The sequence below is a fragment of the Amia ocellicauda genome, chromosome 17, assembly GCF_036373705.1.
Source record: "Amia ocellicauda isolate fAmiCal2 chromosome 17, fAmiCal2.hap1, whole genome shotgun sequence".
In the NCBI taxonomy this organism is placed as follows: Eukaryota; Metazoa; Chordata; class Actinopteri; order Amiiformes; family Amiidae; genus Amia; species Amia ocellicauda.
In genome coordinates, this window is record NC_089866.1 from 17,096,617 (window position 1) to 17,113,571 (window position 16,955).

The window sequence follows — 16,955 nt, forward strand, 5'->3', positions numbered from 1 at the left end:
GCCAATGGGGTCTCACAGCTGATTTAAAATTTGTATCGGGCTAGTAAAACAGCTGCAGCACTGGACACATGTTCTCTTCTTAGTGGCCAGGATAAACAGAGAGTACAACCCCTTCCTCAACTCTCTTCACCTCCATTCAATGCTCAATAATGATGCAGTGATCCCACTGGAGAAATGCACCATTCAAATGGTCTGATTTGAATGGGATAATTTGGATTTCGCCCATTTAATGCACCAGTTGAATTCACCTACAGTGAAATCAGTTGCGGGAGTGGATGGTTTACTATGGTCTAGAATGTACATACCAAGCCAATAAAAAGGTCCATCTAATAACAATTACTGAAGTCTATTTAAATAGTTGCGTTCACCCTTTAATTAAAGAATGATGCATGGTGTCTTTCGCCAGGACTGAATTGGTCTGAGTTTCCACACTAAATAAATGTAAATGCTCTACATTCGAAGCATATTTAAAAGGTCTCTAACAAGATACGAGGGGCTAACAAGTGCATAAAGACATACATCAACACCATTACACCATCTGAAATTACTTATTTAAAGTTATTGCATCCTTTTAAATGAATTGTGCTTGCAAAGAATGTACTGGAGGCTGGTGAGTAATATAAGAATACTGATTTATAATGGGTGGATTTGTGCATAGGAAACACTCCAAATGGTACTTTAGCGCAGAGAGGTTCTCAGTCAAAGTCTGGCTGCTTATTGCTCTTAAATTGGGAGATAAGGTATAATTGCAGAAAATAGTTATTTTAAGTCCTCTACCAACATGAAAATTAGACTCTTGCTGGGCTAATAAAGATACCATATAACTGTGTACATTTATTTTCCTGGTAATCACTGTTCAAGAGTTGCTGTGCTGGTTGACCTTTGCTTTGGTAACACTTTTCAAATTAAGTGATGTTCATATAATGTGTGTGTAGGCATTTGCATACATTACTTGAGTTGTTCAGATGACCAGCTGATAAGAAGTTGCAAAATTAAAAATGGACAAAATCTGGATTTACCAGTAAGTTAGTTTTTTTCTTAATAGCAAATTAACTAAAACAAGCATACTGGTGTTTGTGTTCAATATTTAATTCAGTCAAATCTATGAGCTTGTTTTACGAAACATTTATCCACTCAATAGTATTCCATCTTAAAAATCTGACTTTTATGAGAAAGGTAGCAATATATCCAATAGAGGCAATAAGGCTACAGATCCTAGCAAACATAATGAGGATCCATCAAATGTCCTCAACTGCTCTACAAAAGCTTGACCTTGATCAAAGCAATTTATTTATTCACATGCAGCCCCATCCAAAGTTGCTGGAAGTAAAAACGTAGGAAAAGTGTGAAACATAAACAATAATGACCATCAGAGGTCAGAGTTTTATCAATCGGGCAGCATTGATATCCACGAGTCATTCAGTTCAATTAAAGAGCTAAACAATCAGCTGATTAGCTATCCAAACTGGCAACTGAGAGCCCTTCACATTTCTCAGTCGCTCCTTCCATGTGCTGATTTCAGGGACCTGCAGGATGCAATTATATTGGTATACTGGGATGCAGGATGTGGGGAACCTGGCATAACTTTTTTAATGTGTAAAACTTCACAATGTATAACCTTTTGAGGTATGCATCTTTGTGGGGAACACAGATACTGTTGTATTAGTTCCTGGAAGACACACTGTGTGTTCCTTGTCACTCTTTTACATGTTAGCCAACTTATTATGCTATGTCTGATGCTTAGCTTGTCAATGCGATATCCCACTTCCATAGCGCACTGACAGATAATGATAGCTTCCCTTACATGCATGTCCAGTCATTTCCAGAAGAAGGAAATTAAAGGGTAATTGGGGATTAGGAGGATAAAGAATAAGTATCCCTTTAAACAGAGCCAGGTGAGGATTATATGTGAACAGTAAAATCCAAAAACAAGAAGAGTAGATTACACATACAATGCAGATATGTTTTGCTTCCTTAATTAAATGATAACATGTACAAACATGCACATATGCACACAAGTTATTTTATTTTTATTATAGCATATTTGCCCTTCAGAGTTTTTTATTTTTTTATTTTTGTATCTCTGTCTTTTACAATCGCTGCACAGTTCCCAGGTGGATTTACTAAGCAAACTCAAGATGACATTGAGTATATGAATAAATAGCAGAAATTCCCCTAGGGGCTCCCAAAAGCATCTTCGAAAAAAATGTAATACAAGAAATGCTAACGGTACGATATTGGATTTCCAGATAGCCATGGAAACTGAAGAATTTTCATGTTATTCCTGAACCCTTAGCACCGCTCACCGCTGTATTGTATATTATTTCTTTCATACATCATGAATGCATACTGATCCAATATTCTGTGGCTTCTCTATCTCCTTATATGCATGAGCACCTAAAGGATAAGCAAATGCCTTCTGATAAATATAACTCACAAAACGATTTTGGTTAGCTGTCAGAAAGCGCAAACACATACTTAATCTTCTTTAATTCAAATAGCTGTGTGGGCAAATGGGGTCAAAGAAATAGCATTTATATCCAAAGCGCCTTTCTGCTCTCCTATTTACTGCAGATTTCCCAGAAACAGCTTTTTAATTATTATTTGAATGTGCAGCAATTATGTATTCATTGGTTTAGTCGACAGCATTGAGATTTAAAACAAAGTAGGATTGTGTTTGCGTTTGGTACATGAGCAGTTATTACAAAAAGGCTCAGAAAAGTCAATTTCCTTCCGCATCAATATTTGTAAATGCTTATGTTTCTCATCCCAATGTATCTTTAGTTTCATTTCATAAATGTGCTCTATAACATCTAGCAAACAATGTTTTAGCACTTTGGGAAAAATATATTTTTAAATCCTTTAAAAATCCGGTTATTATTCAAAACGTTTAAGCACAATTGTTAGTTGTTTTTAATGTATTTATTTATGTGCATTTCAAATTGACTTCTGTAAATCCCTAAATGCCAGTTCTAGAGCCAAATACAACAAAGTCCATCTGACATTTAGCAGGTATGCAAATTAATGACAGAATAAATAAATAAAGAACAATCTACTATAAAAACCATTGTCTGCAAAATTATAGAGTCTTCAAGACGCTAAGCTTTGCTACCATACTTTTTTGTTTTTTAGTATGGACACCAGACCTATTGAGAAAGATATACAATAATGTTACATGATTGCTTGGGGAGAGAGTTCATGAACTCTGAACTCCCTCTGTCAGACACTTTAAGGGATTTACTGTCTCAGAACAGCAACACTGCATTCTCTCTCTCTCTCTCATATATATACACTCACCTAAAGGATTATTAGGAACACCTGTTCAATTTCTCATTAATGCAATTATCTAACCAACCAATCACATGGCAGTTGCTTCAATGCATTTAGGGGTGTGGTCCTGGTCAAGACAATCTCCTGAACTCCAAACTGAATGTCTGAATGGGAAAGAAAGGTGATTTAAGCAATTTTGAGCGTGGCATGGTTGTTGGTGCCAGACGGGCCGGTCTGAGTATTTCACAATCTGCTCAGTTACTGGGATTTTCACGCACAACCTATTCTAGGGTTTACAAAGAATGGTGTGAAAAGGGAAAAACATCCAGTATGCGGCAGTCCTGTGGGCGAAAATGCCTTGTTGATGCTAGAGGTCAGAGGAGAATGGGCCGACTGATTCAAGCTGATAGAAGAGCAACTTTGACTGAAATAACCACTCGTTACAACCGAGGTATGCAGCAAAGCATTTGTGAAGCCACAACACGTACAACCTTGAGGCGGATGGGCTACAACAGCAGAAGACCCCACCGGGTACCACTCATCTCCACTACAAATAGGAAAAAGAGGCTACAATTTGCACACGCTCACCAAAATTGGACAGTTGAAGACTGGAAAAATGTTGCCTGGTCTGATGAGTCTCGATTTCTGTTGAGACATTCAGATGGTAGAGTCAGAATTTGGCGTAAACAGAATGAGAACATGGATCCATCATGCCTTGTTACCACTGTGCAGGCTGGTGGTGGTGGTGTAATATTGTGGGGGATGTTTTCTTGGCACACTTTAGGCCCCTTAGTGCCAATTGGGCATCGTTTAAATGCCACGGCCTACCTGAGCATTGTTTCTGACCATGTCCATCCCTTTATGACCACCATGTACCCATCCTCTGATGGCTACTTCCAGCAGGATAATGCACCATGTCACAAAGGTCGAATCATTTCAAATTGGTTTCTTGAACATGACAATGAGTTCACTGTAGTAAACTGGCCCCCACAGTCACCAGATCTCAACCCAATAGAGCATCTTTGGGATGTGGTGGAACGGGAGCTTCGTGCCCTGGATGTGCATCCCACAAATCTCCATCAACTGCAAGATGCTATCCTATCAATATGGGCCAACATTTCTAAAGAATGCTTTCAGCACCTTGTTGAATCAATGCCACGTAGAATTAAGGCAGTTCTGGAGGCGAAAGGGTGTCAAACACAGTATTAGTATGGTGTTCCTAATAATCCTTTAGGTGAGTGTATATATATATATATATATATATATATATATACACAAATACACACACTTTTTTTACATGGCTCAGCATTCCTGCCCATAGAACATAAAGTGGTCTTTATGCAAAAGACTTCCCTTAACATGCATCAATTTTAATTACAGCACCAGCTTAATGGGGGTCCTTTTCGTTCCCCTACTATATACACCTGCTCTTTATTGTACAGTTCCTTCTGTCCTTTGTTTCTATTCCAATTGAGCAAAACCGGATCTACTTTGGGTGCTGAAAATACCTCTTATAATGCTAATCTCATACCCACAGAATCTAAACTTGCTACAGATATCAACAGTTAGCCCCAAACTCACAAGTGGAAATCATGACATTTAAATTATCAACTGACATTTACTTATCCATGTTCAATTTCAGTTCCATTTTGCCTAAATGCATATGTTACCCTTGGGCTAAAGGTAGGGGCAAAATCCTTTGTGAAATTAACATTGTGACCTCTACGTAACAGAAAGGAAATGACTAGCAAGAAGGAAGTGGAAAAAAACAAGAACAAATAGAATATTGTGGACATATTATATCTTTATTCTGTGTAATATCTGCTGTATATGTGTAACACTATAGCTATGCATTTCAGCACTGGATCTGAGTCAGTTGAATTAGCAACTTAATTTGCTGAAGTCTTAGTTTCCTGAAAAAAAAAAAAAAAAATATATATATATATATATATATATATATATATATTATTTTTATTAATTTATTTATTTTTTGTGGTGTACTGCAGTTGCATTAAAAACTAGGATGCTAGGATGAAAGCCACAACCTGTTCATATTGATAACTGCTAGACTTGCTTTTATTTTCTGTTCTTTCTAATGTTTTGTTCTCTCGCTCTCTCTCTTTGCAAAAAGCTACCCTGACTAGCTCTTCTGAGATCCAAATATGAGAAGGTATTTTAAATTGCAAACTCGTGTTTCTTGCCAATGGCATTCGAAAAATCATTAAGACATTCAAGAAAAAAACAACAACAGAAAAAGACAAAGGCTTATATGCAGAGGAAAAGGAGTTTACTGTTTTCTGACATAAGTTTGGACTGTGGACAAGTTCCTAGATTTCAAAGCATTTCATCTATATGTTTTACAGTTTGGAGTAATATAACATGCAGCACCCTTGAGAGACAAATACTGACAATATATCACCGCAGCAAACGAAGACATAGAATAAGGGATTATTCTGCATTTGTCCTATTATCTTTTAATTATGTTTAAATGTACCACAGAATTATCTGTCAAGTCACCATTAACTAAAGGTACAATAATCTTTGAAATTCAAATTAATCAGTTGTTGCATCCATTTAATAACAATATGCTAATAACAATATGGTCTTTTTTAAAGCTTAACATGTACTTTCCCCAAGACAATGTATCATGTTCATGTTCAACTTTTACTACTGCTTCCACACGTGAATAGTAAATATATCTTTTATATTATATATATATATATATATATATATATATCTTCATTTTACTGTAATGATCACAGATTCCAACCCTAAATGCATGATATTCTTCATAAAAAGTGACATCAGACAGCTGAAAAATACCACAGTTTGGTATTCAATGTATTGCTATATATTTTAGTTATAAATTGTTTATTTTAGCTTCTGATAGAACTGTTTGTATATTGACTTTCATTTCCAGGAATCGGATGTTTGATGACAGACACATTCTCTTCAAGTTTCTTGTTAACCTGTTATTTTCACACACAAACTACCCCCTATAGCGATCCAACAACACTATTAGAGGTGTAAATTAATTAAATACCTTAATGAACCATGGAGTAAATAACTCTCAGTCCATTAAGTAAAGAAATTGATTACAGCTCTCTAAATAATTCATGTATTGAGAAAGGCAAATGCTCAATCAATATCAGATGCCCCCCATTGTTTTCTTTTTATACACAGTTAGGTCCATAAATATTTGGACAGTGACAAAATTGTCATCATTTTGGCTCTGTAAGCCACCACAACGGATTTTAAAGGAAACACTCAATATGTGCTTTAAGTGTAGACTTTAATCTTTAATTTGAGGGTAGTTACATCCAAATTGGGTGAACAGTGTAGGAATGTAGTCCTGCCAATTTTAGGGGCTCAAAAGTATTTGGACAAACTAACAATCATGAATTAAATCATGAGTTTCAATACTTGGTTGCAAATCCTGTGCAGTCAATGACTGCCTGAAGTCTGGAACCCATAGACGTCACCAGATGCTGGGTTTCTTCCCTGGTGATGCTCTGCCAGGCCTGCACTGCAGCTGTCTTTAGTTCCTGCTTGTTCTTGGGGGTGTTTTGCCTTCAGTTTTGCCTTCAGTAAGTGAAATGCTGCTCAATTGGATTCAGGTCAGGTAATTGACTTGGCCATTGCAGAACATTCCACTTCTTCGCCTTAAAAAAGTCTTGGGTTGCTTTCACAGTATGCTTTAGGTCACTGTCCATTTGCACTGTGAAGCGCCATCCAATGCATTTTGAAGCATTTAGCTGAATCTGAGCAGATAATACAGCCCTAAACACTTCAGAATTCATCCTGCTGCTTTTGTCAGCAGTCACATCATCAATAAATACAAGGGAACCAGTTCCATTGGCAGCCATACATGCCCATGCAATAACATGCTTCACAGATGAGGTGGTATGCTTCGGATCAAGAGCAGTTCCTTCCCTTCTCCGTACTCTTCTTTTCCCATCATTCTGGTATAAGTTGATCTGACCATAGGATGTTGTTCCAGAACTGTACAGGGTTCTTTCGATGTTTTTTGGCAAACTCTAATCTGGTCTTCCTGTTTCCTGTTTACATATTGTGGTAAACCCTCTGTATTTACTCTGGTGAAGTCTTTTCTTGATTGACTCTGGGATGTCGGTGTTGTTTCCAATGCTGCTGTCATGTTTCAGATGTTTCCACCTCTTTCTCTCCACTGGTTGCTGACATGTTTTCAAAGTTAGCGCCCCCCTCTCTCTCTCTCTCTCCTGTAGCAGCAGCGCCTTCTTCTGACGCTGCTGATGTGTTTCAACTGTTACAGCCCTTTCTCTTCTGTGGTCGCTGCGATGTCCTGTTAACGAGTTTGTTTTGCTTTTGCACTTCTCGGCTTCCGTATTAAACAGATTTTTTTAAACGTTAAATTTTTAACACCAGTGTCAGAGAACAGCATATTTCAAGTGCTAATGACATATGACATCAGTCTTAAATGTGCCCATCTGAGTTTTTGAGAAAAGTAAAAAGTACCAACAATTTTGGATAATACTTCAATAACACTCATGCAGTGTATAAGAAAATAGACTGTGCTACACATCTTTACATTATTAGCACATGTATTTTTCCTATGCCAGCCAACATGGTAAACCACAGTTCACATGAAAGTAATTTAAAAAAAAACATTTGAATTTTGAATATTTTCTTCTGCCAACTCCAGGATATAACAAATTATGCTATATTTGGTAGAGAAAGACAGTGTATCATAAGCAGTATGCTGATCACAATGGATAGGTCATTTAACAGAAATACAAATTGCTTTGGACTGCAGATGCTGGCCCTTGTAAGGCTTCATAATCAGAACAATGTGGCCTTATGTATGAAAATGGACACTATGAGATTGGAGATGTTTTAAGGTTTAGAGGTTTTTTGTGTATTCTATGTATATAATAATATTTTAAAGCGTTGTGTTCCTACTCACTGTGACCTTTTATATCAAAGGGGGATTAACCTGCTACAACATCTAAACCTCGCTGGAAGAAATCCGCCTTAAATCCCATTTCCTTCAGTGGGTGTGAGCTTCAATAGAGGTTAATGATTCCACATCCTGTATTCACGCCTGACATTGACGTCTTTGAGATTCTAATTAGACTAATGTTTCCAACCGAGCAAAGCTTTTGAACATCTGTTTGAGAAAACCCACCTGTGAACAACAGATCCCAAGAAAAGACTTCAATCGCTCATGCTCGTCTATTCAGCAGTTAACCGGCCTTCTCAAAACATGTTTCAAGAATGAGCTCTTTTCATTGAATAACTTAATAGCTTACTACCTATGTATTTATTTATTACCACACAGACATAGGGTCCAAGTGATGTAATGCAAATCTGCAGTGCAGGAAGTAACATTTATATTTAACACTTTCCTCCTTTTGTAATTTCCTGTACTTCTACTGCCTATACGCTGACAAGAATAGTGGTTTAATAAAATACATTATCTGTGGGATATAATATGTTGATAAAACTTAAAATACATACTGTACATATGATTGTGTGCGATTGTGTATGTGTCTTTCAAGGAATGAGAAATTACAGAACAATTTTTCCAGTAAATATGTGCTAAGATCTAGGTGATATTTGGAGGTGATGAAGCAGAACGATTCTTCATGCTTTGTTTTCACTCAAAATGCTAGAAAACCTGTCAAGAAAATGTTTATTCATGCATAGATGTTATTTATGCATTTTAAACCTGAACCTGACCATAAAACTATGATAAGGATCTATCTTCCTGCAGTTGTGAATCACTTCTCTCCAAAGGGGTTAAAAACAGTAAAAAGAAAAGGAAACACGCACCCAGTCTGTTAAGATGCAGAGGCAAGTGGCCTTAATGGTATTTAGCTCTTTCACATGAGAAAAATGTGCCAGCGAATGTTAATGTAATTATTGTGATGCTTATTCAGAAGCAGCTCATCTGCGAAACCTTTCTACTAAAAGCCTGTATTCTGAGAAAAAAAAGGGCAAAAAAAATCTCTCAAATTAAATATCTGATTTTTTTTTCCACCCAATCCTATTTTCATATGAAGCATTACATTCAGTCATATATCAGCTGCAGCACAGATTTACATTTTTACAGTATCGCCAATATTAAAGCTTTTGAGTCAAGTGAATATTGTGATTTGGCATTGGAGATTTTTTTTCCTTCCTCTTAGGAAAACGTTTCTGAGTTGGCAATGTTTAACAGTCTATTTACACTCAGGGTCTGTTCAGCTTAACCCTTAGGCTGCAACAAGCATATATACTCTAAGCTACTTACACTTCCAAAACCTAAATACTGTGTGTTTTACTTAATCTCACCTGTTGGGGGTTTAGCATCTGTTGTGTTGTCTATCTCGCTGCCTTGTGTGTGTAATTTGTGTGTACTAGGATTTCTGTAGGGATTAAAATTAAATAATGTGGTTCCAGGGAGGCCATACAACTTTTGTTTAAAAAAACGATCTTTCATCAAGTTGAGCTCAAAATACGAGCAGAGTTCGTACTGATTTCAAAACATCCTTGTTATTATTATTATTATTATTTTTATTTCTTGGCAGACGCCCTTATCCAGGGCGACTTACAACATAAGTGCAAAAATACATCCTTGTGCACCAACTGTCGTAGCAGTTTCCCACAGTATCTACTGAGTGCTATTCTTTGTGATTCTCTACCAAAATTGCATCACCAGTGGTCTTACCCTCATGCCTAGTTCAATGTTTTCCCCTCCGTAAACCTCCATCCCTGGATCCAGAAGGCCAATTTCTCCAAAATATTCTCGGTCGACCACAAATGAGCAACCAATCATCGCTGGCGTCCTGGATATGGGAGAAGAGTGAGATTAAGAACTGTGCAGTATACACTTTTTATGTATACAAAATTAGGAAATATTGCAAATAGATCAGTTGAGATACAGGATTTGCTTTAGGTGTTTTTTTGATCAGCCCGGTTATGAACGTTTTGTAGTTTTAACCTGATTCCTTTGCTTCTTTGAATCTGTATGCAGAATGTGGTCTTACCTTGTCAGAGAAACAATGTAAAAATATAATAGAAAACACATGCCTTCCCTCCCTAGGACAGCTTTTGCATTGCAATATCTAACAGAGCTTCATGCATTTTCTTTCATTATCCTCGATGCCACAAAAGCCAAGGCCTGAGTACAGGATAGTTCTTGATGTTTTTTTATTTCCTCTCTCTCTCTCTTTCTTCAGGATTTTTTAAATTGAAAGGGTAACTGCCTTGTAGAACAGATTAATTTTGAAATTGCAGATGACTCAGTCCTTCTGGCATGATTTCCAAACTGAAGGAGTTGCTGTGTGATACGCAAGAGCTTAATTCTAAAGCTCAGCCGGGACTGAGGAGGATTTCTCGGGGTAGAGCTACAATTTGAAGTACACCTGGGTTTCCTGTTAGAGCAAAAAGTGTAGAAAACATGCTCATTCAGTTTCATTCAATCCTATTCTGTTCCTTTAATCCTGCTTCATGAACAAGAATTAGAACAGTGGAAAAGTGGAAAAAACAAGCTTGTATACCATATATAGGTGCATATATATCCCCTGACCTTCCTCTATCCCACCTATCTGTCTGAACAGTAGCTTACGGAGCACAAGGCCGCCACTGCTTCCATCTACGTCCTTCTCTAATTGATTTTCGCCTTCCTTAAATACTTTTCCATCAGATGTGTCTTATCATGGTCAAGAAAGCTCTGTAGCACTACCTCTAGCACAAGTGCTCTTTGTCTGAGGATGAATGATCAATAGATGATCTCCCGCAGGTTGAAATTTTAATTGTTGCCATTCCAGCTTTCAGAGGTTACATTCTTTCACCCAGAACATCTCTGCCAGAATGGAGGTATGAGACGCATTCATGGAAAGGTCTAACAAAGGTTGATGCCAGTATTCCTCATTTACAAATACATTCTCAATGGAAAGTGCTATGTGAAATGGTTCAATTTTAATGTTTAGTGTTGTTGTCAGGCATAATAATTTAAACAACATCAAACATAGCAAACATACCACCACCACCCAACAACAAAACACCTTAGCAATCAATGCTGTTCAATCAAAAAGACAAAGCTGCCAATACCAGCCCCACAGCCCTGCCTCAGAGCAAATCCCTGTGGTTTATTTGAAGATCATCCTTCAATTTGGCAATTTAGTTCACAACCATATTTTATATTGACGTTTTGCTTTTTTATGGATCAGGAACAGAGCTGTCATTTTCAGAACCCTGAGTCCATTAGACACACTTCTAAAAATATTCTAAATATTATGGGGCCCATTTTATGGGGAATTGTTACAACTCTTGACTCAATAAATAAACTACTAAACTGGTCCATGAGGATCAATAAATAAATAGCTCCACTTGGAGCACAGGTCCGCATCCTTCTTGTTGGTATTGATTAACAGATTCAAGTGTTTGGCTATGAAATATATATATATATATATATAAAAATCATGTTAATAAAGTCAATAGTTTTAATGCAATTAGCAGCACATAAGGCAGATAGTTGTGGAACTGTATAAAGGGAGACTGTAACCAAGAGCAGGTTTTATTAGAAATCAAAATGATTATGCCTGCTCAACCAAAACTCGAAAATATAAACTGCAGTTACTACTGGTCTCCTAATCAAACACTGTGGAAAAAACAATAATACAATATCTTCAAACAGAAGTATATATTTTAAAGCTCACAGAAGCTAAGATGAAGGACATTATAAATTGATTTCATGGTGCTTGTTGAACCTTGTTGAAGTTGCATACTAATTGTTCCTATCTCATTTATTTACACTGACACTGTGCCTATGGTAGAAATCAAAAATGTACTAAGCTCTCAGCGAAACACATGGGGTGTAGAAACACACCACTTCTCTCACAAAGTGATTGTGTATAAACTGTATATACAGACAGATATTTGACTGGTCTACCTTGCTAATAAATTCAAATAGGAGATACGACTCGGAGAACCTGCATTGCAAAACGAATGAAAAAACAAACCAATAGGAAACACATTACTGAGACTTGAGTAAGGCAAATGGTGGATGTCACTGGGAACTGGCATTATTCTTGTTTTCCAGAGAATGTTGATAATGTGAATGGGAGGAAACTGAAGATCAATCTAGAATTATAGCACTTTAGTGTTTGTTTGCCCCAGAGAAGTAAATAAGGAAGGAACTGAAACAGGCAGTTTTTAAAATCATCTTTTCTTCCATGTATACTAGCACATTTTATCTGTCTAAATATATAAAAATGCTGTAGTCTTTTTTCTGTGAATCTATATTTTTATTATTATCTAATCATAAATAATAAACCATGTTGGTTGCTCTACCTACCTAATCGGAGCCGTTTCATCCCCTTTGTCCAGCCAGTCTTGCGGTGGGATTATGTACATGCACCACAGCCCCCAGTTATAGCCATGGGCAGCGTTGGCATACTGCTGCACCTCAAACGTGTTGTACTTGATGTTGTCAATAGCCGGGAGGATAATGCGTCTGTGATCTTCCCTCACTCTCGTCAGGATTGGTTCAGCCCTGTGAAAATGGCAACAACAAAAATAATTGAGAACTAGGTCTAAAGGTTGAAGTCACATAAAGCGCTGTGGATTTTCACCTCCTAAGAGGTGCATCCCATTTTGTATTTCAAGCCTGTCAAGCCATCATATTCCCAACTAGTTACTTGGGCCGAAATGTGGGATTTGACATTTTGACACCATAGAATAAGGTGTTGGATGGAAAGGAGCTAATCCACAGATGATATACTGTTATATACAGTTCTGGACATTTTCAGCAAAATGGAGAATTTATCTTCAATATATCTGGGTGCCTTCTTTCTCCTTACAGAGAGAACCTTGTGATTAAATAGTGGATTTCAATAATAAAAGAAAAATAAATCAAATAAAATGTCTTGACATCTGCTATAGGTATTGGAACTTCTCGATCTATTATGGACTACTTAAGGTATCCAATGCAATGATTGTGTTTGCATCATACAGTATAACCTATTATCTTCCCTTATTTGCAGATGCGTGTTCATATTCAGTCCCGCTTTGTAAAATAGGAGCAATGGGTACTGCGTTCACATGGCAGGAGTAGTTTCAATAATTAGCATACATGGGAAGGATTCATTATTGAATAGGAAGTGATATGAACCGAAATGTTGAAAATGGTGCCAGATGCATTAAAGAAGACAAAACACATGTGACAAGTGTAACGGTATGTGTACATTTATTGTCTTGGCTTCCTGTTATGCGGTGCTAAAGGTGCTGAAAAGTACAAATGAGAATTTCCAATGTGTCAATAGTTTTATTCATCTCATACAGCATTATAGCCTATTAAAAGACTAGCTATCTTATAAACGACACATTTTTCAGGGTAGGCTACAGCATGGCAGATCAATAGAAGCAGACTGAATACATTCATAACATACTGAGAGCAGGAACATGGCAAAAGGGAACTCAAGAACAGTGGCAATAGCAGTACTTGAATTGCAAACCTTAAGCCAACAAGACTTGTGGCAACTAAGCTGTTCAGTGTCACAACAGATGTTCTGGTGGAACAATAGCTCAAAATAATTTCCCATACATTCTGCAGGTACCCCAGACAATTACACATTTAATATATAGGGCTGTTGCATTGTATTCAGGACATGAAACACGTACATCCCTGATGTCATGCAGAGCTTTGATCAAGCTGTAAAATGCATGCTCAGCTGCAGTAGTGAAACTGAGCACTAAAATGTACACTTAGCTCGGTGTTATCACGAGAAAATCATCCCGGAAAATCCTGGGGCTTTAAGGCCTAGCGATGTGTCATGGGATTGGCTGCTCTCGATTGAAGCACCAAATGTTGAATTAAAGGCTCTGCGTCAATAAAATATCATACACAATTTTAATTTAACCAGATTTTTTACTCAAAATGAATATTACTACGTATGCTTACTTTAACCTCTAGTTATTATCATATTATTTATACAAATATTTCCAACACAAAATGGCTTTCACAGTGAGCCAACTATATTAACCGTGTATATCAGCAACCATATTTAAATAGATTATTTTACTGTTTAAAGCAAAGACAAGAAACACAAATAATATTGGGCAATAACATTTATACTGTAGGATACACACATGATATTTAATTCACATATAGTAAAAACAGAACAAAGTTAGTCTCAACACACACATTCCTATCTTTACAAATCAAAATATATTTGGTTGGTAATAAAAGAAAGAGGTACAGTTATAAAAATAGAGAGAAAAGAGTCGAAGGTGCTCTTGAATGAGATCTTGGCTCAAGTGAAAAAACGTGATTGAATTTTTATCGTTTCCACATTAAGGTCATATTTTTAGCAGTGTATCTGCAGCAGCACATACAATCACAGAACATCTAGGTAAATCTGCAGCAAATGGGATTATATCTAATTTACTAGGCAGCTACAAATATGGCCCAGGAGAATCCGGTGGTATAAAAATTCCATTTACAACCTCAGCAATGACAGCTCCCCAGACAGAAAGTTGCAAACATGAAGAATAACTACCTCAGCACACTGCCAAACATTTTACTACAGCTACTTTTGGGGCTCTTTCTTTCTGCTCCTGTAAACCAATGCTCCTGAACGTTCTTTTATAGATCTGAACAGGGTTGGCGGAAGGGAAAGAAACTGCTGAGTAAAGTGTCTCCAAGGAGTTTGAGGGTAAATGCAACATTACTTCTGTTAAGCTTAGCTTACACAAGCTGTTAATAACATCTGAATGCTCAGGAAAAGGTAGTTGAGAGTTTTATTGCAGCTGTTTTGTGAAGAACTGTGTCGCAGCGTTTTAGTGTCTGCCCAACTCGAGGCTTCAAATAAAATCAAATAGGGTAATTTCCAACTTCTTATTGAGTTGGAAATAGTATTTAGAGACATTTAAATTAGCAGCAAGGTGTCGTCAACAAGAACATAAAGGAAATTCTTGAACACATTTTCATTTGGAGTCGGTATCCATAAGAGATGTTGTTCAAAGAAAAGACAGGTGGAAAGAGATGTCACAGGATTTGTTTTTATTTGAAGAACTCTGTGGCGAAGAAGGACATTTATGCAAACAGAGGCTACGAAACGTGGTACCAAAAGGCTGTGGAAGATGTGCAAATGGATGCATTAATGGATTTAATGGTCAAAAGGACATGAAAATGTTGCACTTAGTGACAGCAGTAATTAAGTAATGAAAGGCAAGAGAAAATATCCTCTTTTGCCTGTCTTTTGAAAAAGGCAATGACAGACATGGGGCAGAGCAGGCTAACATTACTGTGAGGTTAATGCTTTGTGGGGGAGAATTGAAGGGCTTTGAGCACACAGTGTGCAGAAGCAATTCAACACCTCTCGCTGAGCAATATGTATTTAAAAATTAAACGAGGTATGCCTCGCCTTTCAAATAAATAAGGACAGAATCAAATAACTATGCAAATGATTACATAGAACAGAGTGACACTTACGTCTATTATATTTGACTGTCAGAGATAAAAATAAAAATAAAATAAAAAAGGATTAACCAACAGTCTTTTGTGTGAATGGGCTTTGTAAAGATTATGTGCTACAATCTATTATTAAGATGGGAGGGAATTATTCAAGGACCTGAAGTAATTGCTTGTGTTTTGGTTTGTTTTCCAGAAACGAATTACACTAACATTGTATGAAATTAAAAAGATATATATATATATATAAATAATATATTATTTTATTTGTCTATGCCTATATATTTATAGTTCTTGAATACCTAAACAGTAATTGCTGAAACAGCTTTTGCATGCCATGCATTTGAGGAATAATATGACAAGTAATAAACTAATGTACTATGAAATACATTTTTAATAGTTGCTGATGCCTCTCACATATATATGCTACCATATATCAGTGTCGTAGCCACGGGTGTGCCAGGGTGTGCCTGTGCTACCCAAAGAGGCAGCTGGCACACCCAGAAATCAGATGCAGAATGCATTTTTTGTTATAGCCTTATGCTGGGGTCACACTACACGATTTCTACAATCCGACCCGATTTTGTAAACAGTGTGCAGCTCACACTTAATGACTATTTTGCACCGAATTGATGTTTTGCGTGGTGAAGCACCGACACACGGACTGATCTGCGTCACAGCCTCACCCCCACACCTGCACAAACACACAGATCCGCACAGATAAGAGAAACACACACGGACTGGACATGTACAGGTCACATTCGTGAAGTGCAGATGCCCGCAGTTCTCCAATGGGATCAGTGGATTTCTGCAGATCTGTGCAAAACTGCGGAAATCTGCGCAACAAGAACACGACCACAAACTGCTGCTGCTGTCCGTGTTCGTGTGTCGGACAAACATAACAAGCGCCGAGAAAAGAGGATGAGTGTGATAAACTCAGCGGCTCTGACTCTTACGATCAGACCAGAGGAGCGACGCGTCAGCCCGGCTCTCGCTGCACGACCAGCGGCCTGTCTGACGATCAGGGCCGATCTGTCGTGAGGGCCAAATCGGGCTTAAAATCGTGTAGTGTGATCCCATCATTAGGCTATTATGGTCTAATTATAATAATAAAATAATAAAAGCCTATGTAAAGAATGATTGCACTGTGATGTTTAAAATAACAACAACAATCAAATAATGCACTGCTGTGTGGCACACCAAGTCTTTCAGATGCACACCCAGTCTCTTTTCTGGCTATGCTACTGCC

The 16,955-nt window shown here is 37.3% G+C and overlaps 1 protein-coding gene across 1 annotated transcript in view; it reads right to left on the reverse strand.

Annotated features, from left to right (window-relative positions):
- Positions 1–16,955, reverse strand: part of galnt9 (polypeptide N-acetylgalactosaminyltransferase 9) — an 82,182-nt gene that overhangs the window by 27,777 nt on the left and 37,450 nt on the right. Inside the window, exons 5-6 of the mRNA XM_066689668.1 lie at positions 12,590–12,787; positions 9,959–10,076 (exon numbers count right to left, since the gene is read on the reverse strand). Of these exons, the coding sequence (XP_066545765.1) occupies positions 9,959–10,076; positions 12,590–12,787 (316 nt within the window). The remainder of the gene's footprint in view (positions 1–9,958; positions 10,077–12,589; positions 12,788–16,955) is intronic.